The sequence below is a fragment of the Gymnoscopelus braueri genome (assembly GCF_963280865.1).
Source record: "Gymnoscopelus braueri genome assembly, chromosome: 6".
In the NCBI taxonomy this organism is placed as follows: Eukaryota; Metazoa; Chordata; class Actinopteri; order Myctophiformes; family Myctophidae; genus Gymnoscopelus; species Gymnoscopelus braueri.
The window spans coordinates 25,396,426-25,421,485 of NC_137607.1; the positions used below are offsets into that span (position 1 = coordinate 25,396,426).

The 25,060-nt window shown below is 42.3% G+C and overlaps 1 protein-coding gene across 1 annotated transcript in view; it reads left to right on the plus strand.

The window, feature by feature from the left end:
* Positions 1-25,060, plus strand: part of ror1 (receptor tyrosine kinase-like orphan receptor 1) — a 140,231-nt gene that overhangs the window by 109,537 nt on the left and 5,634 nt on the right. The window contains exons 5-9 of the mRNA XM_080431689.1: positions 15,437-15,564; positions 17,448-17,765; positions 18,358-18,603; positions 19,375-19,589; positions 24,556-24,735. Of these exons, the coding sequence (XP_080287815.1) occupies positions 15,437-15,564; positions 17,448-17,765; positions 18,358-18,603; positions 19,375-19,589; positions 24,556-24,735 (1,087 nt within the window). The remainder of the gene's footprint in view (positions 1-15,436; positions 15,565-17,447; positions 17,766-18,357; positions 18,604-19,374; positions 19,590-24,555; positions 24,736-25,060) is intronic.

A 25,060-nucleotide genomic window follows, 5' to 3' on the forward strand; every position in this document is an offset into this window, starting at 1 on the left:
CATGGAACCGTGTGTGTGTGTGTGGTCATGTCTTTGTACATGCAAACACAATTGGATGTCATCTCTGTCGGTGTGGAACGCTCCCCCTGGTCTTTCTAGAAAGTTTTATAAATGAAGGTTGTGGTCTCCCTACTCTGTTGACTCTGTATTAAATGTCCTCCAACCATATCTAAATGCCATCTGAAGTGATACTGGCTATGCCCTTTACCCAGGGTATTCAAAAGGCTTTGGACGTGGTGGCGTGGGTACTTGGTCATCCAGAAAACTTAACCTGATCAATGTGATTGATATGTAGAATATTCTGTTCCGTAATACGTCATGAACCTTACCCTATCATCAGCATACAGTTAAGTTCAATACTGTGAGATGCTACGGTCGGTTGAACACACTTCACATGATACAATGGCCTTTATCAGCATTATTTGCCGGGCTGTCTGGCGTCTCTGTTAAGATGTCACAGATCAACCCTCTTTTCTCACAGATCAACCCTCTTTTCTGTCATTCTCCAGCCTAAATAGTTTCAGTCATATTGAAAAGTTATATACAGTGCTCATAAATTGAATCCCTCTCAACATCTCAAGGGCAAAACTTTTTTTTTGTTCCACCAGAACCACAATATTGACCTACAGTATCAGTACCCCTGAGAGGCTGTTATTTTATCCATTTGTAACTCTGAGAGAGTACCGGGTCCATTTGGTTGCATTCTCAGTTAAATGAACACTCAGGATTTTACTGTGTTTGTTAAACTCTGCATGTATATCACTCGGCATTGATGACAGTAGCTTGACTTGTTCCATAGGGCCAGTATGTGGGTGGGCTGTCCTACTAGTCAGACAGCCGTTCCCCCTGGACTGAGACCATTTAGACCACAAAACCCAGCACTGTTAGCCGACGACAGATTGGATGGTCAAGAGAGAGAGAGACGGGGAAAGAGAGTATCAGTAATACTGGCGAGCTGCTGTGGGGCTGGCATTGAGCTGATGGCAAAGAGGTTTTTTTTTTAATCCTGTTCAAGGAACAAAATCTAAATTCAAATGAGTTTGTAACTTTATCTTTATTCGTTTAGCCTACCTCTTCTACTGTACAGTACATTATTTGTGGAATAAATATGTTTTTCTCGTTTGATTAAAGTTTATTATAGAAGCCACTAAGCCAGGGTTCTATACTTTTTCCTTTTTTCCCTCTACACCAAATCTCTAGCCAATCTACAAGCTCACTCTGAGCCTGTACATCAGCTGCTTTAAAGCTGATGTACTCTTTTAAAGTTAGGGGTATGTCTTGCTTTTCTCTCCTATCTCCTCTGTATGTTTACCTTTCTTTGTCTACCCCTGTGCTCTCTTCTCCTCCCTCCTTCCATTTAATTTGGAGTTTTCCCAGTTTCCACCCCGTGAAGACCCATGTGAGTTCATTTGAACAACACAGGAGCACACACACACACACACACACACACACACACACACACACACACACACACACACACACACACACACACACACACACACACACACACACACACACCAGAGAGCACATTGTAAATATGGGTGACAGGTCTGAGTGTGTCTGGCCGTTCTATGGACTGAATGATGTGTTAGTTACTCCTATTTGTTTTAAGAGTTCAGGGGCCTGTAAATTTTCTTTTTATTGGCGCATCAGGATCCACAGTTTTTCTAGACTGAAACGGCAGCCTCACTGATGGCTGGTTTAGGTGTGTACATGTGTGTGTAGGAAGCATGTATACACATGTCTGTCTATACCATTTTTGTAGCCTGTACAATTTGATGAAAATTATAATATTGTATTTTATTCATTTGTTTTTATTGATCATTGGAAATTGTCCTGCATAAACCAGAATTAACATGATCTTTTACAAATGACAAATTGAGTATTTGCAGAGAACCATGCAGACAGACTCATGGAGAGAGGGTTTCTCAGGGGCTCCATTGACTGCATGTGAAGCTGATGCGATGTGGATCAAATGACTGCTTGTTTGAGCTTTTGTACTAGGCAGGGTTGTTATACAGTAGTTCACTAAAACTAACAAAATGACTAAAAACTAGAATTGACAAAACATTTTGGTCAGTTGAAATAAAACATTTAAATGAGGCCTTACACACAAATGAAACCAACTGAAACTATATTATAGGTAAAATGTCCTTTTGGTCTGTCAATATACAATATTCTTCTTAGAAAATAGCCGATCTACATGCTCACAACGCATCCCATTTCGCAATTTTTCTGAGCATGCTGAATCTCGTCTAACTACCCCATAGTTCAATGAAAAACTAAAACTAACACTAAAACGAATAAAAACCTAACTAAAACTAGGCCTTTTTTAAAAAATCACTTAAGCTAGAAAACCCGCTTTCAAAACGAATTAAAATGAAAGTGAATTCTTTTTTATTCTTTTTAAACAAAATAAAAATAATGAAAAATGCAGAGCTGTTATGTTCCTTGGTGCTATGGCTACACGGAAGATAAATCCAGTTGAAATCACAATTCGAACGTATACAATATCAGACTGCAGAATGTTCTCTCCAGCTTAGTGCAGAACAAGTCTTTATTACACAGTAAAATCCTCAGTCCATAATGGTTACATTTGTACATTCTCTGCGTTAGAAATGGATAAATGAATACTGAGGTTTTTACTGTGTAATCTACCTGAGATCAATGGATTACCATCTGCGAATTCTTTATTAGGGTGGATTTTCACCTTAACCAGCCATCAATCACTGCTCCGTGTGGACAGCTATGACAAGGAGGAGGGGTGTTTATGCCGGTGACTCCCAACCTGTGGGCTGGGGCCCCTCTGGTGGACCACGAGGGTATTGTAAGTGGGCCCCCAAATAATTGACAAAACGCTACGATTTTCATAATACAATATGCATTAATAAATTACGTTAAAAAAATTTGGAAAATGTGTTTTGTGGGAAGTAGCCTATCCCAAGTTGGTTCCCATTGATCAAGAAGTTAATTCCATTGATCCAAGCCTGAACACAATCGATTGATCATTCAAAATAAACATGCTCTGAAAATACACTTTTGAGATTTTCAAAGTGTGGCCCTGATCCAGAAAAGGTTGGGGAACCGCTGATTTATGCACTCCCAAGGTGCAACGTTTGTTTTGCTTGCCCACATTATGTGTCTTGAGTGACTCCTAATCACTCTCGTCAAGCATTACTCTGTTCTCCCAGAGGAAGTCACGCTTCTGCTGCTCAAAACATGCATGTTCTTGTCCCCCAAAGTACCGTCGGTAGCCAGTCAGCCAAACATGTGTCCTCCTGTCTTTCTTAAGTGTCTTGTCTTTGTGTGTTCAGATTTGGATCTGTGATCTCTAGACATTAAGCTGTCGTAAATCATGCGGGGGAGGGGCGGGGCGCGCTGTCTAAATCACGGCACCTAGTAGTGGCTTTGCTCTCGGCTGTCTCTCTTCCACCGTGTTCTTTTGTTTTGTGCTCTCCTGTCTTTTTCCTGTTATTATTTCCACCACAGATTTTTACAGTCCAGGCTCATAACCCGTCATATAGGAATGACAGCAAACTGTTTAACAGGAATGAAAGGGTGGGGGGAAAAAAGAACGTAACTTCATATGAGTGTTCCTTGGCTTATTAGTTGTTGTTTTTGCCTCGCTCTTATGAAATATTACAATCTGCTGTTTGTGAATTAATAGATGTTTTGTTCCGTAAACCACCCTTCTTAATTTATGGTCAAACTGCATATACAGCTGTACATGACCAGCTGAACTATCCTGCGCTTTGTTACATGATCCACAGTTTTTGTCTCTCGAGTGCATGCCTATTGAAAACTGTTTCAGAGTATCATACATAAATTGAGAACTCGGCTACAGAAGATTAGGAAGTAACCCCACTGACAATCTAAGCCAGGCTTTATTCCACAGTTGATTGGTGGATTCAGGGAGGATTTAGTAGAAAGATTATGGACCGTATTGTTTTACAAATTGTATTTTATCTGGTCAGCATTTGGGAAAAACACAACCTGTTTGTCATGAAGTAGATTAGATAGTATTTAATGTTTGACATTTACAGTAAACAAACCTTAAATGACAAAGTTCCATACAAACTGAAATTGACTTCAGATGGAAAGTCAATTAGAGGTCCTTGAATTAATGGTTGAAATTGTTATGTAGATAAATCCTTTTTTGCCTTTCAATGAGAAATGGATTTTTGTATTCTTGAAGTTCTTAGATAAAATAAAAGCAACATCCTACTTCCTTGTAGTTTATTCATGTCTTCTTGGCCATTATGCTAACAGTATTTGTCCAACGGGTGGCAAGATTAAGGTAGATTAAAAGACTGCACCTCTGGATTCTCTAGTCTTGATGTCATACCATACCCTAACGTTTAGAAAAACCTGCTTGGAAAAAATATCTTTTTGAAAAGGAATATAAGGGGATTCGAAAATCTGGACAATTCTGATCCAGGTTAAAACTTTTGAAAAACTGGGCCCAGTAGATAGGAGGTTTCCTTGAGACACTGACATTATACGGCTGATGTTTTAGTTCCTAGTTTTAGAGCCAGGAGGAGAATTACAGAATCAGATCCAGGCCTTAGTTTTGGCATGGCTTATGGAAGACCAAACTGCACAGGCACACACAGACACAGACGCACACACACAAATAGGCCTACTACATACACAAACAATGGCGTTGGATTGTTTAACAGCACTCCAACACATCGCCTCAAGCTCTGTTCTCCAAACTGTTTCCAGCCCTCCCTCTCTCTCTCTCTCTCTCTCTCTCTCTCTCTCTCTCTCTCTCTCTCTCTCTCTCTCTCTCTCTCTCTCTCATTCTCTCTCTCTCTCCGTTTTCTTCCTTCTCTCTGTAAGCTCACTCATTCACCCTGTCTGTGTTTCATTCTCACACTCTTTTCTCTCTAGGTTTCTCTCTCTCTCTCCCCCTCTCTCCATCACTTTCACCTTCCCTGTCTTTCTGTCATGGCCTCTTACTCCCTCGCTATTCTCCCTCTGCCAGTTCTATTTGCTTTCAGGGATCTGTACACATAACGGGTCAATGATCAGTAAAACAAACCCCCTCTATTTTCATGGTTTGCCTTGTTTCTCTCCGTCTGTCTCGCCCTCCCTCCTCTAACTCTCTCTCTCCTCTGAGTTGTAGCGGTAACATTTGAACCCCTGGGCTCCCTTTTGTTTGATAAGCCACTGCTGTGTGTGTCTGCATGTAAATACAATAGTGTGTATGTTAAATCTTTTAAACAATCTGTTACCCTGCTTAGTACATAGCTAGCTCACTAGGTGCACCCCCCCCCCAACACACACACCTTCCAACACATCCAGCACTCGAGGCTCAAGTGATGTCATTAGATCCAAATCTTTGGTTTTTACCTATGAGCCCAGTGATGTGTAGCAACGTCTGAGTCAGTGTTAATTTCGTCGACTAAAACTACTACTACCTTTTTTCACTGACAAAAACTAAATAAAAACTAAGCTATGATGACTAAAACTAAATATACTGACAATTATGGAGGGACTAGTGGAGAAGAGATCCAGTATGTAGAACTAAAATACAAGTCATTTTATGTTTGGTTGTGCTCGGGGGTGTTGCGCTTGGAAAATAGCAGATCTACAAGCTTACAAGCGTTGTAAATCGGCTATTTTCCGCTTGCAACCAAGTGTAAAATCAGCCATTACGACGCCATCAAGGCACCGCCAAAATACATTTTAGTCAGCTAAAATCTTATATTTAGTGACTAAAACTAGACTAAAACCAAATGAAACTTTATTCAAAAGACTATGACTGAAACTAAATCAAAATCTGCTGTCAAAATCAACACTGGTCCGAGTCGGCACATTGGTTGTCTGAGCCCACTCAGCTCAGTGTCCAGTACAGTTGCGCTGGACACTGCACTCCGTTCTGCACTCCATTCTGATCACGAAACACAGAGGATTCATTCTCAGTCATTTCTTTTAGTCTTTGGGTTGGCCACGGCAAACTTTTTGGGCGGTGAAACCGCCCCTATAAGTGAGGTTTGGAAAAATGTACAAATATCCTGCGCTGTGAAACCGCCCCTATAAGTGAGGTTTGGAAATTTGTACAATTATCCTGCACCGTGATTGGCCAATCACAATCTATTCAGGACTGTGATTGGCCAGTGTCACATGACACATGTGCATAGCCCTATATAAGAAACCATAACTTGAAAAAAACCATAAATTGGTTTTTTTCAAGTTATGGTTTCGTCCATCATAAAGAGTGTTTCAATAAATGCATTTATTTTTTGTACATGATTGGTTGACTCCATTCAGTATTGTGATTAGCTATCAAGACACCGCCCACTTCACACAGGGTGTGATTTTTATATTCCAAAAGGTCTTTCTAAAAGTCTTTCGATATTTATTTTAGCTTCGAAGAAAACCCTGGCATTGACGGACTTGAAAATGAAAGTGAAGCCGACCATTTTCCCTTTCCCGCTACCCACTCTCCACAGTCCATCTCTTCTTTCTGCTTTTCACTTTATCGGTAAAAAAGAGAAAGAAGCAGTAAGCTCTCTCTCTCTCTATCTCTCTCTTTCTCTGTGTGACAGAAGCCTCTATTGTGGCAGTCAACCAGTGGTAGTAACATGAGGACCCAAGAGAGGCCCTTTCTTTCTCTCCTTCTGTCCTAATGGAGTCCCACAGTTGGCCCCGCTCTCCATTCATTCCCACTGTGGTCACGGGCCACTGGCAGCCAAAGACCCCAGTCAACCCCAGCCCCTGGTGACCATTTTGGCTCATTGTGATGGTTACACAGTGAATCTTCACGGACAGTCTACAGCAGTGGTTCCCAAACTGGGGGTCGGGACCCCTAGGGGTGGTCCTCAAATTATTTTGGGGGGGTCCCATTAATGTGCAAACATTGTTTTCTCACTCAACAGTAAACATACGGTATACGTGTATACAGGGTATCTGCACATATCTAAAGTGACAATTTAATGACTTTTAAGACCTTTTTGATACCAAATTGTGAAATATTACTTAAGAAAGAGGGAAACATTGTGAAAATTAGCACGGCACTCTTGTATATCGGCTATTTTTGAATAGCCAAAGAAATCTAAAGTGACACAGATACGTCCCCGGTCTTAATGGAGTAAACCCCCAAAAGCACGATTAGGCCCTTAATTTTATGACACAGTTCATAATAGACCCACCACCACGCAGTCAATCTTTTTTTGTTCTATCACAGCTATGCATGAAAGAGAATATTGCATATTCCTGGAGGGAAAATGCACAATCATAAAGAGAAAGAATAATGATGAACAGATTTTGTTCCCCCCCACTTTTTCCCTTTGGTCTGAACAGATTTTGTTCCCCCCCACTTTTTCCCTTTGGTCTCCAGGATGCTAAAAGACTTAGTTGAGGCCATGTAACCCGATCCCTAAGGAGAGTGATCATACGATTGTCTATTGTTCTCTTCCTTTGCATCTTCTCAGTCCATCCTCTCTGTGTCTTTCATTTGTGTGTTGGCCTCTGTCCACATACACACACGCAAGCACGTGTGCCCATGCGCGCGCGCGCACACACACACACACACACACACACACACACACACACACTACACTCATACATTGTCACCACAAGCACAGACATAAATACATGTGCACGTGCACACACTTAGAGAGGTGAGGCATTCAAGCAGGTCAGTGGACGAAATGTCCTATACCATGTATGGCATATGGCATCATGGGTTCTATCTCTTCTACAGTTCACTCTATAATAATACATTAAACCTCTGTATAATAAAGAAACGTAACAAAAGAGACACGCTCAGAAGCGTGGCCCACAGGAAGCGACAGACGGCATCCTCCGCCCACTGCTGACAGATCATCTCCTCTTCACTCGGCACTCGCAGAAGCTCCTGGTAACAAAAACCCTAAAACCCGAAATGTCATCGGTATACGCCCAACCCTGCCCCCCCCCCCCCAGCCGCCTCCTCCTCACCCCCTAAATCCCATCCTCCTTACAAGCCCCTTCGACAAAGTGTGTTGAGTTTCATATTCCCTTCTTGCCACACTCGCGAACACACCTCCTCTCAACACAGGGATGATTCATCTGGACTTTACATGCCGTAGGCTTAGAGATGCGATCCATAATCAACACCTAAACCAAAAGCCCTGTAGTAGCTCCATCCGTAGAACCTGTAACTCTGTATTCAGAGTATTCTGTGGTGATTAATCAAAAATCTGTCTTTCGAAGTCAGAATTCTGCATCAAGAATCAGTGCTTAACCCATTCAATCTGGGAACGCATCTACAAAAGGCTTCTAAATCCTAACAGGTTTCTGAAAACCGTATGTTGCTATAGAATCGGTGATTCTCAAACTTTTTCATGTGAAGGACCCCCAAAATTATATGTATTTGGTCGCGGACCCCCATCTCAATTTTTTTTTTGTTGTGCATAGATTTGAGTTACAAATGTTCGCTGTAAAAAAATATATATTCAAAGATTTGCAACGAATTTCATGGTTTTTCAAAAATAGCAGATCTACAAGCTCATAGCGCGGCACTCGGTGCCGCGCTATGAGCTTGTATATCTGCTATTTTTGAATAGCCCAAAGTATAAAATAATGGCTATAGCTAAAATCTAAAATGACAATCGCGTTCCCGGATTGAATGGGCTAAATGAGAGTAACTGCTATAGCCACTGTAACAACAACTTCAGGATTAGTTGTTTGTGGTGGCTCAGCACTATGAGGCACAAACAACATGACTTTTTTTTTCCCCAGACCTAATCAAATCCAGATTTGTCACACATTGTACCCTTTGTATCTCTTTTATGTTTCCCACCACCGTGTGGTATCGGATTTCACAAAATTGCCTTCCAAGTAGACATTGTTTTCAAAGTCCTCCATGGGGCCTTTTTACACAGATCTCGCCGAGTAATATAACCAATATAGAAAGCAGCGACACCGGCGGACGACTAAGTATAAATCAAGCCTCCCCGAGAAGCATAAACCGATGCATGTTGCTGCTAGTTTTGCCAGAAAGCTGAGAATGTAGTCGTGAGGCTTTGCCTTTGGTGGTTTTTCCTGTCCTTTCCAATTAGACAATCAAATGCACACCAACAAAAGAAGGCTTCATCACCTCAATAATCAGAAACAGCGCTCGGCTCACCCCGTCCAGTGAATAAATACACAAATGAATGAATGACTTATGTTGTTCTTTGTTTTTGAGTTTTTCTCTCTTTCTTTTCCTTTTTTTATTTTGTGCATTGTTTTAGTCCGTCCATCATCTTGGGAATCTCTTACCTTCTCTTTGCTCCGTTTTGATGGACAGGACTTAAGAGAACGACTTGTCGAGTAAACAGATGGTCTCCGTGGAACAGAGGAAGAGTCTTCTTAAGGGCCTGGAGACAAGGAAGGAGAGAGCGAGGAGGAGGGGGAGGGAGAGGAGGGGGTAGCAAGTCTCATGGTGATAACAAAGGAGGAAAGGAGGAAGAATGGGAGATGTAATGACATAGAGGATGGATGATGTTGGGGCTGAGCGTGCAGGATGGAAAGCATTAAAGCATCCCCCGTGTGTGTGTGTGTGTGTGTGTGTGTGTGTGTGTGTGTGTGTGTGTGTGTGTGTGTGTGTGTGTGTGTGTGTGTGTGTGTGTGTGTGTGTGTGTGTGTGTGTGTGTGTGTGTGTGTGTGTGTGTGTGTGTGTGTGTGTGTGTGTGTGTGTGTGTGTGTGTGTGTGTGTGTGTGTGTGTGTGTGTGTGTGTGTGTGTGTGTGTGTGTGGGGGGGGTTACAGTGACTGGTTATTGGGCTCCAGAGGCAGGACGCGCTGGCTTTAGAGAACCCAATCCATTTGCCTTGCTGTGTGGAGCGTGGAGCGCTGACATCTCTGTAGACCAAGGGCTGCACACCGCACTTTGTTGTAGGAGCTGTGGAGAACGTTTAGATGGCCGTGTGTCCACACAGCAGGTCTACGGATTCCACTCAACATGAAACGGTTGTGTAGTAACAGAGCAGAGGGAGGCCTGGGGCTATGTGCATGTTGTAAAATATCTCAATGATTGGTTTCCTTGTCCAAAAAAATATATATATATACTTACTTACTCTTTGGGTGTCAATAAATCATCTCTTTAACCACTTTAACCCTACATACTTTGTTGAGTGGTGTCTCCCAGGGGTCTATACTAGGTCTCCTACTTTTTCCCCTCTACACCAAAGCTCTTTGCCAAAAATAGCCGATCTATTTTCGCAGTTCGCCCCAGAATAGGGACGCTATGGTTCAGACCGGTCCAACAGGCTATTGGCTTGACATGTACCCTAGGTTGTGATGGTTAAATACATGTCCATCTTTTTTGTTTGCTTCCTGAAGATGTCATGACTTGGAAGGGATTCTCTGTGTTTTTGAAGATGTTTGGAGGATTCTCTGTAAAAAATCAATGATGAATCACCTATTTTTGTTAGGCTGAAACCTTTATTCACCTGACTCACAGTTTTGTCTCAGTTTCCTGGTAGGGGTTATTAGCTGTGCTCTTATCCACAGCCATCAACCCTAACCAACACCCCACAGACAAAACCTTAACCCACTGATAAGGCTCCTTCGGGCAATGTTGCAAATGTCTGTGCATCAAAGGGTAACGGGTAAGGGTAAAGTTTTGTTCGTCTGGTGCACTCAGGATTGCGCGTGTGTGTGTGTGTGTGTGTGTGTGTGTGTGTGTGTGTGTGTGTGTGTGTGTGTGTGTGTGTGTGTGTGTGTGTGTGTGTGTGTGTGTGTGTGTGTGTGTGTGTGTGTGTGTGTGTGTGTGTGTGTGTGTGTGTGTGTGTGTGTGTGTGTGTGTGTGTGTGTGTGTGTGTGTGTGTGTGTGTGTGTGTGTGTGTGTGCGTGCGTGCGTGCGTGCGCGAAGTGGGTTTTAAGCTTCAAGACACAACCTTTCAATCTTATTTTCTTGCTGGATTCATCAATCCGGGAACGCATACTGTGTCATTTTAGAATTTTTAGCTATGCTTATGTTTCTATAATATCAGTGGTTCTCAAACTATTTTCATGTCAAGGACCACCCAAAATGAGATGTATTTGGCTGCCGACCCCGATCTCAAAATATTTTTTTCCAGGGACCCCCAGAAGCAAAGTTCTGAGTAAAAAATGTTCCCTTTAAAACATATACAGTATTCGAATATTTGCACAAATGTTCAAGATTTTTCCAAAATAGCAGATCTACGAGCTATGAGTTTGTATAATCTGCTATTTTTGAATAGCCAAAGTATAAAATATGGATAAAGTGGTTGCACAGATGCGTTCCCGATTTGAATGGGTTAAATCAATCAGTGTCTGCAACACCTTGTTTAGTTTCTGCGGCAGGGCCAGCCTTTTTCGTCTAGCTTTCTATTATGGATTGGGCCTTTGACAGAAAGTATGCTCCTTGTAATTAACTATTATAAAACATTACACGCAGGGCCCTGTGGCGTTGGTGTATATAAAATAAAAGGCCTGAACAGCCATCCACTGTTGACACAAATAGCAACCGCACTGGGCTCTCCCTGCCTGGAATAGTGCACCGACACATGCGCACGCGCGCACACATTTTGTAAAAAGCTCCAAGTATGTTGCGGCGATTGGCCTTCCTTGGTTTTGTTGAGTGGAGGAGGCCTTTAGCACAAGAAGCTTTTCAATCCTGCGTTTTTTTGGTTCTTCTCAGATTAGGCTTCTTCCATGTTAAAATCGTAAGGCCTTTTCTGTTTTACTAGACAATAAAGCGAGGAGCGGACATGTTTTATGTTGTGAGCCAGATTCCGACCTACGACGTCGCGTGCGCATGATGTGTGCTTTGGACCTCTGAGCCGCCAGGAGGCCCCTCGAACGAGGCTTTTAACCCATTAAGACCTGAGAAGATTCTAGAAATGTCTTCTAAATCCTAAAAAAAAATTGAAAAAAAAACCCAATTTTTTTTTTCCTCGATTTTTCAAAAATAGCAGATCTACAAGTTCATAGCGCGGCACTCGGTGCCGCGCTATGAGCTTGTATATCTGCTATTTTTGAATAGCCTAAAGAAATCTAAAGTGACACAGATGCGTTCCAGGTATCAATGGGTTAACCAAAGTCGTCTCATACAAGACAATTGACAGAGGAGGAAGCGGAGAGATTGAATCATGGGAGTAGAAATGCAGAGAAGTTAGGTCTCGGAGGCGATCTGGGATTCGGGTTGAGCTGGTTTGGTCAAGGCCTCCTCGACCGGCCAGAGTTGTAATTTGCCCCCGGGGAGCTGGCTGCGCAGCGGTGGATTGTCTGCTCTCCCTTGTCATTTAGTTGTCTGTGTGTGGCTTTACATTTGTGTGTGTGTGTGTGTGTGTGTAATGCAGAACCAAGCCAACCTTAAGGCTCTCCAGGCCTCTTTTTGAACCATGTGTGCTCTTTCCGCTCTGTTTTGTTCTCTGTTCATAGCCTTAACCACTTAAGCCCTATTTCCAATTAAAAAAATAACGAATCTACAAGCCCACAATGCATCGGATCCAACGCATTGTGAGCTTGTAGGTCTGCTATTTTCCAAAAGAGCCTTGAGCGTTTATTTTTTCCGACATGCCCAAAATAGGGACGCCCAGCATTGAAAAGTCCTACACGCAAGTTGTATTAGGTTAGATAGATTCCTTGAATCAAACATAATACAATAGTGACCTTTCATTGTAAGATGATCCATCTGTACTACTGTATAGTACATAACGGCGTAAAAGCTATTATCTCCATAAATCACTGGCTGTGGTCTGAGTGCAATGCCAGTGATCTTTAAATCCAGCAGTATGAACTCGCTCTGCAGGGCTTGAGCATAACGAGACTTGGACAGAAAAATGAATCTGTGGATCATTGCGTTTTGTCGATGGAGTAATTTGCGCCTTTGCGGTTTGAGCAGAGGGTGAAAAGCCTCTTTTTTTCCTCAAGGACACCCCCTGGCTTGTGATTATTATTACCGATATCCACATTTTAGTAGGAAATTACACATTAGAACAAAAAAGTCTGCCGAAAACCTTTATTAAGCCATAAATGTAATGGTGTGGTATCTCCATGGAATCCCTAGTATGCAGACCACTACTGAGAGAGAGAGGGGGAAAGAGAGAGTGTGTGTCTGGAAAGGCCATTTGGCTCTGTACAGAGACAGCAAGGCAGAGGGCAGGAGCTGACCTTGGCCCCTTAGTCACTTAACACTCCTCTGAGAGACTGACCCCTGGTGACCCTCGCTTGCACACCCATGGGGCGACTAAGTGTGTGTGTGCATGCATGCAACCACTGTGATCTTTAATTGATGCTTAAAATGTACCTTTGTATTGTAATGTTGGTACACTTACTGTATTACAGTACATGTTACTTTGTGTAATTAATATATTCATATGGCAAGAGTGGTGTGTGTGTGTGTGTGTGCGTGTTACTTGCCCCTATAGACTGTGTGGTTGTGCTGAGTCCTGAAATCCCCATATGGCACGGCTACAGTTGCATGACACAGTGATCTCACACTGTGCAAATAGCAAGCAAGTCACTATGTGGTTTGTGTGTGAGTGAGGGAGAGAGCACACGCACAGTGCACATATGTGTGAGTGTAGAAGAGAGACCGCCTCGAGAAAGAGACTAAAACTTGAGAGAGAAATAAAGACGGGTCAAAACGAGGGGCTTGGAAGGAAGGTAGAAAGAAAGAAAGAAAGAAAGAAAGAAAGAAGAGGACTGGATGGAAGAAGAGTGAAATGGAGCAGAAACTATTAAATGAAAAAGTTAAAGTTGCATTGTTTTGAAAAATCATGACCCCCAACATTATCAGACACATAACACACAACAAAGCATGGGTTTCTCTTCTCTCTCTCTCTCTCTTCTCTCTCTCTCTCTCGCTTTCGCACTCTCGAGTTCTCTCTCACTCTTTCTCTCTCGCCCATGTGTTTCACATTATGGTCCATGATGACATCTCTCTGCCATAAACAGGAATAAAGTCAAACGGCCCAGCATTAACTCTTAACGTGGTTTACATCTGCACTGAGTGTGCACGTGTATAGATGTGTGTGTGTGAGGGAGAGGGAGTTTTTATTTGCAATCTGTACCTTTTTTTTTTATCTAGGACATAATTTGTCTTCAACCAAGCAATTGGAAACCTTTTAGTTTTTAGCCTTACCAATAAGACCCAACAGCCCTTACTTCCACACAGTGCAACTACAGTGCTGTAGGTTCTTTTTTAATGTTGGTGTGATATTCTGCTACAGGCTGACCTCTAGTGGCCATTTTTCACATTACAATATCTTAGGGTAAGTGAGTTAATGTCACCCTGTTGTTGGCAGGTTGTAAATGATAGTAAGGAAACAGCCAGCACACAATGAATGTCCTTTTCACATACTGTAGTGTTTTATGTACGTAAATGATAGCCCTGCTACAAGATCAGGTTTAATATGCAAACCTTTAATTCTGTTACAGACAGTTAATTGATGATATTATTTGCTTGTCTGGACTGATTTATACGTTGGCGTATGAGTGTGTATGAATTAAGCATATCATCGCTGTCGGGTGGAAACCTTGTATGTCTGAACCAAAACCGTTCCTTTTCAGGAAATGGAACAAAGAACCTGTGTTCCGTCGGATCCTATGTAGTTATTATTTGGTCACAAGCTCTTGTTAATGATTTTAATTGGTTCAATATTTTAACTCATTGAGTGCCAATGACGTCGCAGACGTCACGTTTTTCATAAGCCCAGAGTGCCAATGACGTCTGAGACGTCATGAAAAAAAAAAAAAAAAAAAAAAAAAAAAACTCAAAAAATTATCTTTTTTTTTTTTTTTTTTTTTTTTTTGAAAAAAAAGGTTCAGAACCCAAGATATGATGATTTGAAGATTTGCTGCTCCATTCACTTCTTGTTTAACTTTTTAACTGAAAAGGCTGTATCTCGGCTCCAAAGCACTTTTTTTTTACAATGTATTTTTGGCCTTGGCACAGGGGTGATATAGCCAGAAATATTTTTGGCACTGAATGAGTTAAATGAGGTTTTTGCCCGACAACAGCGATATGCTCCATGTCCCTCCCTCCCTCTCTCGCTGTCCATACATGTCACAGAATAATGTGAGATTGAGAATCTCTTTTACAAGGGAGTCCTGGCAAGGACGGCTGCAGCCGCTGCACAAAAAGTTTCAGAATAAAAACAACATAAAATTGCAACATAAAAAGTTTTATATAAAAAAAGAACCTTAAAAACAGTACAAAGAGACATTTAGCAGCGTTCAGAAATGGGACACATATCGCGTTCGAGGAACAACATCCATAATTTTTCCATGGAATCGAAGCATAAGGACCCTTATAAGATTAGTCTGTAGAGAACATAGATAAGACGGTTCATGTAGTATGGCCTTATAAAGAAAAGGTTGTATAGGACCAACTATACGACTAACATTTAGAAAGTTTGCATGCATGTACAGAATATTACCGTATATTGCATCATTTTGATCAGAAAATGAAGCTTCTGCTCTCTCTCTCTCAGAGATGACTTTGACGAGGAGGGCTTCTGTCAGCCGTACCGAGGTATCGCCTGCGCCCGCTTCATTGGCAACCGCAGCATCTTTGTGGACTCACTGCAGATGCAGGGTGAGATCGAGACCCAGATCACAGGTGAGACTGTGTGTATGTGTGTGTATGTTAAATATTGTCCCTTTCAAAGGAGTGTTATGCATGCATACAGTTCTGTACACACTTATGTTTTTATGGTGTGGACCCAGGACATTCTGCATAATGAGTACTTTCTACTTTTGGTACTTTAAGTACATTTTGATACCAATACTTTTGTACTTTTACTCAAGTACATTTTGAATTCCGGACTTTTACTTGCAACAGAGTATTTCTACATTGCAGTATTGATACTTTTACTTATGTAATTTTTTTTTAAACTTTTTCCACCACTGGTGGTTTCACTGCAGAGTAGAAAGACTGAACAGACTTAGCTCACCTCTCTTGCACAGCTACAGGTTTTTCTTTTTTTTTTGTGCTGATAGAGGCTCTTTGTGAGACTGCACGCTCTGCGCTGCATAAATGTTTCCTAAATTTGATTTGTTGGGCTCTGCAGGTCGTAAAAATGTTCAATGAGGTACTCGGACTCTAAGTGAGGCTTTGAGTGAAAATGACAGGACGCTCAGCTGTCCTTTACTGACATCTATCAGTAGCAATAGGTGACTGCAGTGGGATTTGGATGATTTACTGCATGATATTGTATTCTCTTCCTTTACTTTTTAAAACTTTGTTTTTAACCACATAAAACCTTGCATCCCTATTCTGTGGTGACTGTTCTACAAACAGAATTGGTGTAGAGGTAAAAAGGAGGGGGCCAAGTTTAGACTCCTGGGGGACACCTGTCAGTGGTGTACACTAATTATTATTTAGTTATTATTATTACTAATTATTTTCTTGTCCATGTATGTTTGTATTTGTTTAAATGTTTTCTTTTTTTTCTGTCATTGTGCAAATACATTCTGCTGTTCCATGGCTTCCATGTTGTTTTTTGCAGCACAGGAAACGGTTTGCAAAGATTTAGTGTGCAGTTTTAATGTTTAATTACACATCAGAAACCGGAAGACTAGAGGATCTTGTAGTGAAGTCAAAGGAAGTTCAGCATAACCACATGGGAACTCCGTTTTTTTAATGAGTATATACTTGTGTGTGTGTGTGTGTGTGTGTGTGTGTGTGTAAGTGATGGACAACCATGAGCTCAAACATGTGTTAGTTTCTGTGTTTTTGTTTGCACGTGTTTGATGCATTTGAACTTATTTGGTGCAAACACATGCCATGCATGTGTTTTTGATTACTGAACATATACATGCATACATATGCCAGCCTATCTCTGAATTGTATTCTAAAACATTGGCCGGCTGGAGCCCAAAGGACATGAACCCAGCCTCTAATATGGAACATCAAGGAAATGGGATAATTGAGATATATGAAGGTATACGGTATATATGGTTGCAATAAAATACAGAGCACGACTGTAAACCGTGCTGTCGACAGTCAGAGCATTCAGTATTCATATAGCCTCTTACGAATAATCCTATGTCATCCCTACTGATTTTACCATGGGAACAATATGGTACAGGATCATATGGATAATTGTCATCCACTCCCTAATCCCTGCTTTATCCTCCACCCCCCCCCCCCCCCACTCTCCAACCCCTAAAGCTGCCTTCATCACAGCCTGAGCGCCTTAACCATAGAGAGTCATATGTTTATAATAACTATGCAGCATGACCATGAATCATACTTTTAAAAAGCTTTTGCCATTTAACTTCAGCTTCAGTCTTTGATCCATTCATTGATCAAAGAATGATCCTGTCATTAGTTTATATACTCTGCGTATCTTTGCAGACCTTTGCCCTTTTCTTTTTTGTTTCTTTTTTTCTCCTTTCTTTCGTTTTTACAGCCACCTTCATAGTAAGAAGGTTGCTGTGATTGAACCCAGTGTGTCCCTCCTGTCCATTATAACACTCCACCTCCCCTCCTCTCCACAGCGGCGTTCACCATGATCGGCACGTCCAACCACCTATCGGACCGCTGCTCTCAGTTTGCCATCCCCTCCCTGTGCCACTTTGCCTTTCCCACGTGTGACCGCAGCTCGGGGGCGGACAAGCCTCGGGACCTGTGCAAGGACGAGTGCGAGATCCTGGAGAACGACCTGTGTAAGACGGAGTACATCATCGCGCGCTCGAACCCCATCATCCTCAAGAGACTGAAGCTGCCAAACTGTGACGACCTGGCCGCTTATGACAGTCCTGAGGCTTCCAACTGTTTGAGGATAGGCATCCCCATGGCTGAGCCTATTAACAAGAGTAAGTTATTAAGTCATTTAAATGTAATTTATTATTATTTAGTTATTATTTCAGTGGTAACTTACTATTAAAATCACTGTAGTGTAACTGTATATTCTGACAACAGGCATCTCAATAGCTAGCACAATGCCGAAGTTTGTTGTCCTAAAACCTGGAAACAAGTTAGCATTTTTTGCTACCTTTTTGAAAGGGCATTTAGATGCTTGACTGGACACAAGCTTAAGACTTTCACGTTTGGTTATAAATACATCAGAAAATACTCTACTCATGAAAAGCTTTTACTTCTTAAAAAATGTGTTTGCTACTGTCACAAGTGGCTAGTACAGAGATTGTCGGGGACAAAAATGACAAAATATGTCATCCCTGGACCGCTCTACTTACAAGATTGCATTAGGTGTTTGTGATAGGGTTGGTGCTAAGTATGTGTCAGATAATAATTATGATCCAGATAATGATACAAACCTTTATTTATTTTGTTAGCCTCCTATTAATGTCTTCTTAACCGCTTCCCTGATTCTCTCTCCCTCTCCCTCTCTCTCTCTCTCTGTCTCTGTCTCTGTCTCTGTCTCTGTCTCTCTCTCTCTCTCTGCAGATCACAAATGTTTCAACAGCAGTGGGTCAGATTACCGTGGTACGGTCAGTGTGACCAAGTCAGGGCGACAGTGTCAGCCCTGGAACTCCCAGTACCCTCACAGCCATACCTACCTGGCCGTCCGCTACCCAGAACTCAACGGGGGACACTCGTACTGCCGCAACCCAGGGAACAAGCATGAGGCCCCCTGGTGCTTCACGCTGGATGATAGTGTCCGCATGGAGCTCTGTGACATAGCCGTCTGTGGTGAGACACTTTACCAGAACACACATGGGCAACATACGGCCCGAGGGCCGGGCCGGACCCGGCCCTTTGACCTTCTCAAAATTCTAAAAGGCAGCAGTATGTTAATGGTTTAGATGGAAATGTATTTAACTCGACTCCAATTAATAGTGTTAATTAATCATTACCATTTGAGTACATACCTGCATACCTTACATATTCCATCTGTATGTACTCAAATGTTAAATGTGTAACAGTGAAACGGCCTGCCTTGAGTCATGTTGAGTCAACATAATGCAGTGTGTTTTATCTGTGACCTATGGAGTGGAGCTTATCATTATAACAAAATAAGATATAAATTAATAGGCTCATTTAAAAGTTGATATGGCATTGAAGTGGGTTGTTTTATATAAGTAGGTATTGTTTTCATTGTAACAGAGTATACCAGAGTGAAACAGTACAGGCTGTACAAAAAGTACAGCTATAAAGAAAAAAAATTAACAGAATTATTGTTGTGAAGCAAGGACCCTATTGTAAAGTAATCTGCCATGTCTACCAAATTCATGCAGGTTTAACATAATTCAACGGATCATATTGGAAATATTGCTGTTTCTGTAGACTATGATATAACTATCAACAATGAACTCAAAATACATCCTCAAGCATCATAGTGTTAATTGAATGTGTGTCAGTGGCCTCTTGAGTCTTGATGAAGAACATCAGGGTGTCAATACTGGTCCTCAGACCAATTCTCCAATCTTTATATTTGACGTTATTTCTCGTCCATACACCCAGATCATAAAGAGAAGCACGGTGGCAGCAACATGGAAATCCTATACATCCTAGTTCCCAGTGTAGCCATCCCACTGGCCATCGCCCTGCTCTTCTTCTTCATCTGTGTGTGCCGCAACAACCAAAAGTCCGCCAGGCCCCCCGCCCCGCGCCAGCCCAAACCAGTCCGCGGGCAAAACGTGGAGATGTCCATGCTCACCACCGCATATAAGCCTAAGGTAAAGTCAAAACAACACACACACACACACACACACACTAGAAAAACATACCAGACACATTCACAAACAATAGAAAAACATACAGGACAAAGACACTACCAGCACAGTACATGCTCACACACACACTTAACCCATTAATACCAAGAACGCATCTGTGTAACCACTTAAACCATTATTTTATACTTTGGCTATTCAAAAATAGCAGATATACAAGCTCATAGCGCGGCACCGAGTGCCGCACTATGAGCTTGTAGATCTGCTATTTTTGAAAATTTGTGCATTTGTGAATATGTATATATATTTTTAAAGCAAACATTTAAACTCAAATCGTTGCTTCTGGGGGTCCCTGGAACAAAATATCTTTAGATGGGGGGTCCGCGGCCAAAATATATATATAATTTTGGATGTCCTTGACATGAAAAAGTTTGAGAACCACTGATATAGAAACATATATTTTGTTAGGATTTAGAAGACATTTGTAGAATCGGCCTCAGGTCTTAATGGGTTAAACGCACAAGCCGTACTGGAGTGTGCTCCGGTGGGCTGCGTTTGTGTTTCGGTGCGTCTGTGTGTGTACGTAAAGAGAGAGGAAGAGGCAGACAGAGCGGGCGGTGTGACCAAATGATGTCTTCACGGTGTACTCTATCTAATGAAGCCGCGATGCATTCAGGACAAGCCTGTAAAGGGTGCAGAAGGGTCGGCTGTAACTCTCTGCAAAGTCTGATATATGACCCACTGCATCCAAAATAGCGTGCTCCGCTCTACCGTACAAAGAGAGCATAGTACACTCTACCAAGAACGAGGCTGGGATGACGCTTCTATGAAACATTTTTGGATGATGTACAATATGTTTTTGTTACAGTACGTTTGTTTTTACAGTAAGTACAATGGTAGCCACTGCAGGACCTCCCATCGTATATCTATCATGCATCTCAGTTCTCTCTCTCTCTCCTGCTACTCTCAGCAGAAAGAACATATGGGGCTAATAATACAGACAGACATCTTCTGACTGACTGCCATTGTCTCATTCCTGCATTCCTCGCTTACACAGCAGCACATAGGCCCAATCCACACACACACACACACACACACACACACACACACACACACACACACACACACACACACACACACACACACACACACACACACACACACACACACACACAGAGAGAAAGAGCTTGTGAACTCTCATGTGGTGAATTTAAATGAGCCCTCTCCTCTGTTTATCTTTATAAGTAATAATGGCAGACTGCAGAGAGAGTCAAAATACTGGCACAGTCCTCTCTGTTCCAGCGTGGCTAACATTGGGAAGCAGCACACTGGTCTCAGTGGGTTAAGATACGCGTGTGCGTGTGCGTGTGTGTGTGTGCGTGAGAGAGAGAGCATGCAGTGACAGTCTTTGTTTTCACACAGTACTACTACTACGGCTTTGAAATGTCCTCCCTGACCATCTGAGAGCACCACAGTCCGTTGACGCATTGGCCTAGATCAGAGGCGTTCCTAGGTCTCTACTAGGTTGGGGGCTTAGCCCCCCAGGCAACGGACACATTCGCGCGCTTACGCGATTTTTTTCACGGATTTCGCCGGATTTGGGTACTTTTTTCCCCGTTTTTTTTTACTTTATTTCGGTTTTAGGGGTAGGGTTAGGTTAGGGTTGTAGATATATACATTTTTTTATAATTTTTTTTTATTGGTGGCTTTGGATAAAACATTGGTAACGACGCCCCTGGCCTAGATGGACATATTGATGCCTTTTGTTTGTTTTTTTTCCTTTTTCTTAGCTGTGTAATAGTTGACCATTGATCTGAATTCTATTCATTTCATTGTTTTTCTTATTATTTTTCATAATTTTTTTCTTGAAATGTAGCACTTTGAGATCTGGTTCAAATATAAAGTGCATTACAAGTACAATTTATTATTATTATTACATTTATTATTTCTATATATTATATATTTGTATTTCTGTGTGTGTTTATCCACTTAAACCCTTTGTACTTCGTGGACCGGTGTCCCCCAGAGGTCTATACTTGGCCCACTCCCTTTTTCCTTCTACACCAAATCTCTTTGCCGAAAATAGCAGGTCTAAAATAGCAGCTCACAACCCGTCACAGTGTGACATTTTCACCAAATGTTTGCCTATTAATGACATGCCCAGAAAAGGGATGTGGTGGCTGATCTGTGTGTGCGTGCATGCGTGCTTACTGTATGTGTGAGTGAGACGTTCCTGGCAGAGGGTTCTGATCTGTATCATCAGAGCCCGGCACGGTCCAGGAATGTTCAGCTGCAACTCTTTCTCCACTGGTTTCTCTCTTTTTCTCTCTCTCTCCCTTTCTCTACCTCCTCCATTTTATCTCCATTATATCTATCTCCCTCCTTCTATGTCTGTTTCCAGCTCTTTTCCAATTGACCCCCCCCCCCTCTTCTTTCTCTTCATAATATCTCTCACGGGATCTCTTTTTCATTCTACCCTTTCCTCTCGTTTTGCTGGCTTTATATATCCCTCTCTCTTTCTCTCTCTCCCTCACCGTCCTCATATCCCTCTTTCTTTTCTTTCCTCTCTCACTCACTCACACTCTCACTCTCACTCACACACACACACACACACACACACACACACACACACACACACACACACACACACACACACACACACACACACACATATATATATTTGCTTTCTTCTCCTTTTCCTCCCCGGGTCCCCTCCCTCTCTCCCAGGACGTCTTTGTAATGGTAAACATGAGGTATGTTCTGCCAGCTCTTATTAGAATCCCTATCATATTCCAGCCAAAGGTCGCAAGCCCAGTCACATCAGGCCTGTTTATATTCCCGACGCCCTCCCTGTTTGATGACTTATCCAGTACCGCATATCTGTGTAGCTTGGAGCTGATGGCCAAGGTAGTCTCTGACGGTACAGCCAGCAGCTGTAGACACAAGCGTGGAAAGGCTTTGAAGAGAGGGCTTTTTTATGTCATTGTTGCAGAGAAGACATTTTCACTGACACACTTTGCAGAGTGTAGCGAAGACGAGCTGGAAAGGGAATCTCTAAAGGAACCGTGCTTGTTTTCGATACCATGCCTTTCTCCCCACTCTCACTATACTTCCACTGTGTTTCCTGCCAACCCCAGCAGGCCTTGCTCTAAGGTCATTCAGAGGTTGTTGCCCATGATGATCTTTACCCACACAAACATACACGCACAACCTGCATGCTTTGAGGAAGATCTGAGGGTTTGGGTGTGGGGAACGAACTCATAACTAAAAACATCTGTCTCTTTCAAAACATCAGCACAACCACCACTGCCCCCACACCCACCCAGGCAGGCAGGCAGGCAGGCAGGCAGGCAGACAGACAGACAGACAGACAGACAGACAGACAGTCAGAGTACCAGCAACTCTTTTTGCGCCGCAACAACCCCCTTCTGTGCCTAATCGACCTCTCCTCCCCCTCTCAGGAATTTCATTATTCATCAAGGAGTTCCCGGAATTTCAAACTCTCTGCCAACCCGCCGCCTGTCCTTCTCACCTTTTATCTCCTCCCAAGCACACGCACACACACACACACACACACACACACACACACACACACACACACACACACACACACACACACACACACACACACACACACACACACACACACACACACACACACACACACACACGTACACACATTCACACATGCACCCTGCTAAGCAGATTCACTCTCTTGGATCACCTGGACAGCTTTTTAGATAGAGGAGATGCTGGCTGAAGTCTGCTCAGATTATAAGGCAACGGAAGGCAAACAAGAGCATTAGACCTTCAAAGAGCACGCTCCAATATTCTAATATCCCCACCCTCACCACAGAGCTGCGCTCAGCTAAACCCTGTGGGCGGTCTGGTGTCTCTGGTTTTTACTTTGAACGCGCAATTCAAGCGTCGCTGGCCGCCGTTCGATGACAGACTGGCGTTCCAAGAAAAGTCGCATGAGCACATGTGTTTGGATATTTACCACAGTGGGGTTTTGAAATTGAACATCGATGATCTTGGATTGGCTGTCATTGGACACGCAGGTCATGGAGAATATGCTGTGACTTTGGCTCCGTAACATATTATTCTCCTGAGAGGAGAATAATAATTCTTGAATTTTTGGAATTGAATATGAATGCTTCTGCGTCATTCCAGGTCATGAAAACATTTTTTGACCATATAATCAAATAATTAAATTTCCTACTTAAAAAAAGGAGAAGAAAATGGCAAAGCTGACGGTACCATATTTTGGCAGGACACCTGCATATGAAATCATTGCTAGATGAGATATGTCCTTCATCTCCGTGAAGCCATAGCTTTAACTGAAAATAACAGCCCACTAGTTCTGTTCAATTAGATTTGGGGTCTACAATCAAAACTGCCTATTATGCCCTTTCCAGTAAGCAGCCTCTGTTGTCATGGTTCAGTTCACAACTCAGTGGAAAGCAGCAGTTAGTTGATCATCCCTCACATAAAGACCTTCTGTTATTCCTGGAGCCCCCGTATTCTGCAACTGTAACTGCTTGAAAATTAATTATCCACAATTTATCAAAAAGGTGCCAAGACTGGCTTGTCAGTTAATTGAGTAGTGAGCATTTTTGCAAGATTTAATAGCTGATGTTTTGGGGGTTGGTCCAGTTTGCTTGTAGAAAGAAGCCGAGTTACAGAGATGACATAATGTTTTCAGCCTGATTGTGATAATTATCAGCTCTACAGGCTATATCTTATTTTCTTTCCCTCTTTCTCTCACAATCACATGTATTGACCACACACACACAACTGTAGACACTTACTCGCTGTTACGTTAGGCAGTCTGCCTGCATCAAATTAGAACCAGCACCAATGTGAACTTTTATGTCCACATTTTCCCATTCTGGGACAATTATGATAAATGTATTACAGACTAATAATGATCTACGTTTCCCTCTCTGTCATGCGTCTCTTGTCTCTCTAGAGTAAGGCCAAAGAGCTGCCCCTGTCGGCTGTGCGTTTCATGGAGGATCTTGGAGAGTGCAACCTGGGGAAGATTTATAAGGGTCACCTGTACCTGCCAGGCATGGACCAGGCACAGCTTGTGGCCGTCAAAACGCTTAAAGATTTCTCCAATACCCAACTGTGGGGTGAATTCCAGCAGGTAAGATATTATCGCAAGCACCCACACATCCACGTTGGCTCAGGGCTATGGGATCATTAATTAACAAACTGACCTAACGCATGAATGGCAAGTTCAGCAACATCATGACTTGCCATCTTCATTTTCTTACCTTTTTGAAGTAGTCACAGAATATTTATCTCCAGTATGATCGATCCCCTGATGGTTGCTAATCACAGAGGGTTTCACTGTGCTTCCGCGAAAAAGAAAAAAAAAATTCATCGCGACCTCCCGTTCGCTTTTATACGCCTTTGAAAATTACATAGTAATAAAAAAAAGTACACAGGAGCCGAGATACAGGATTTTT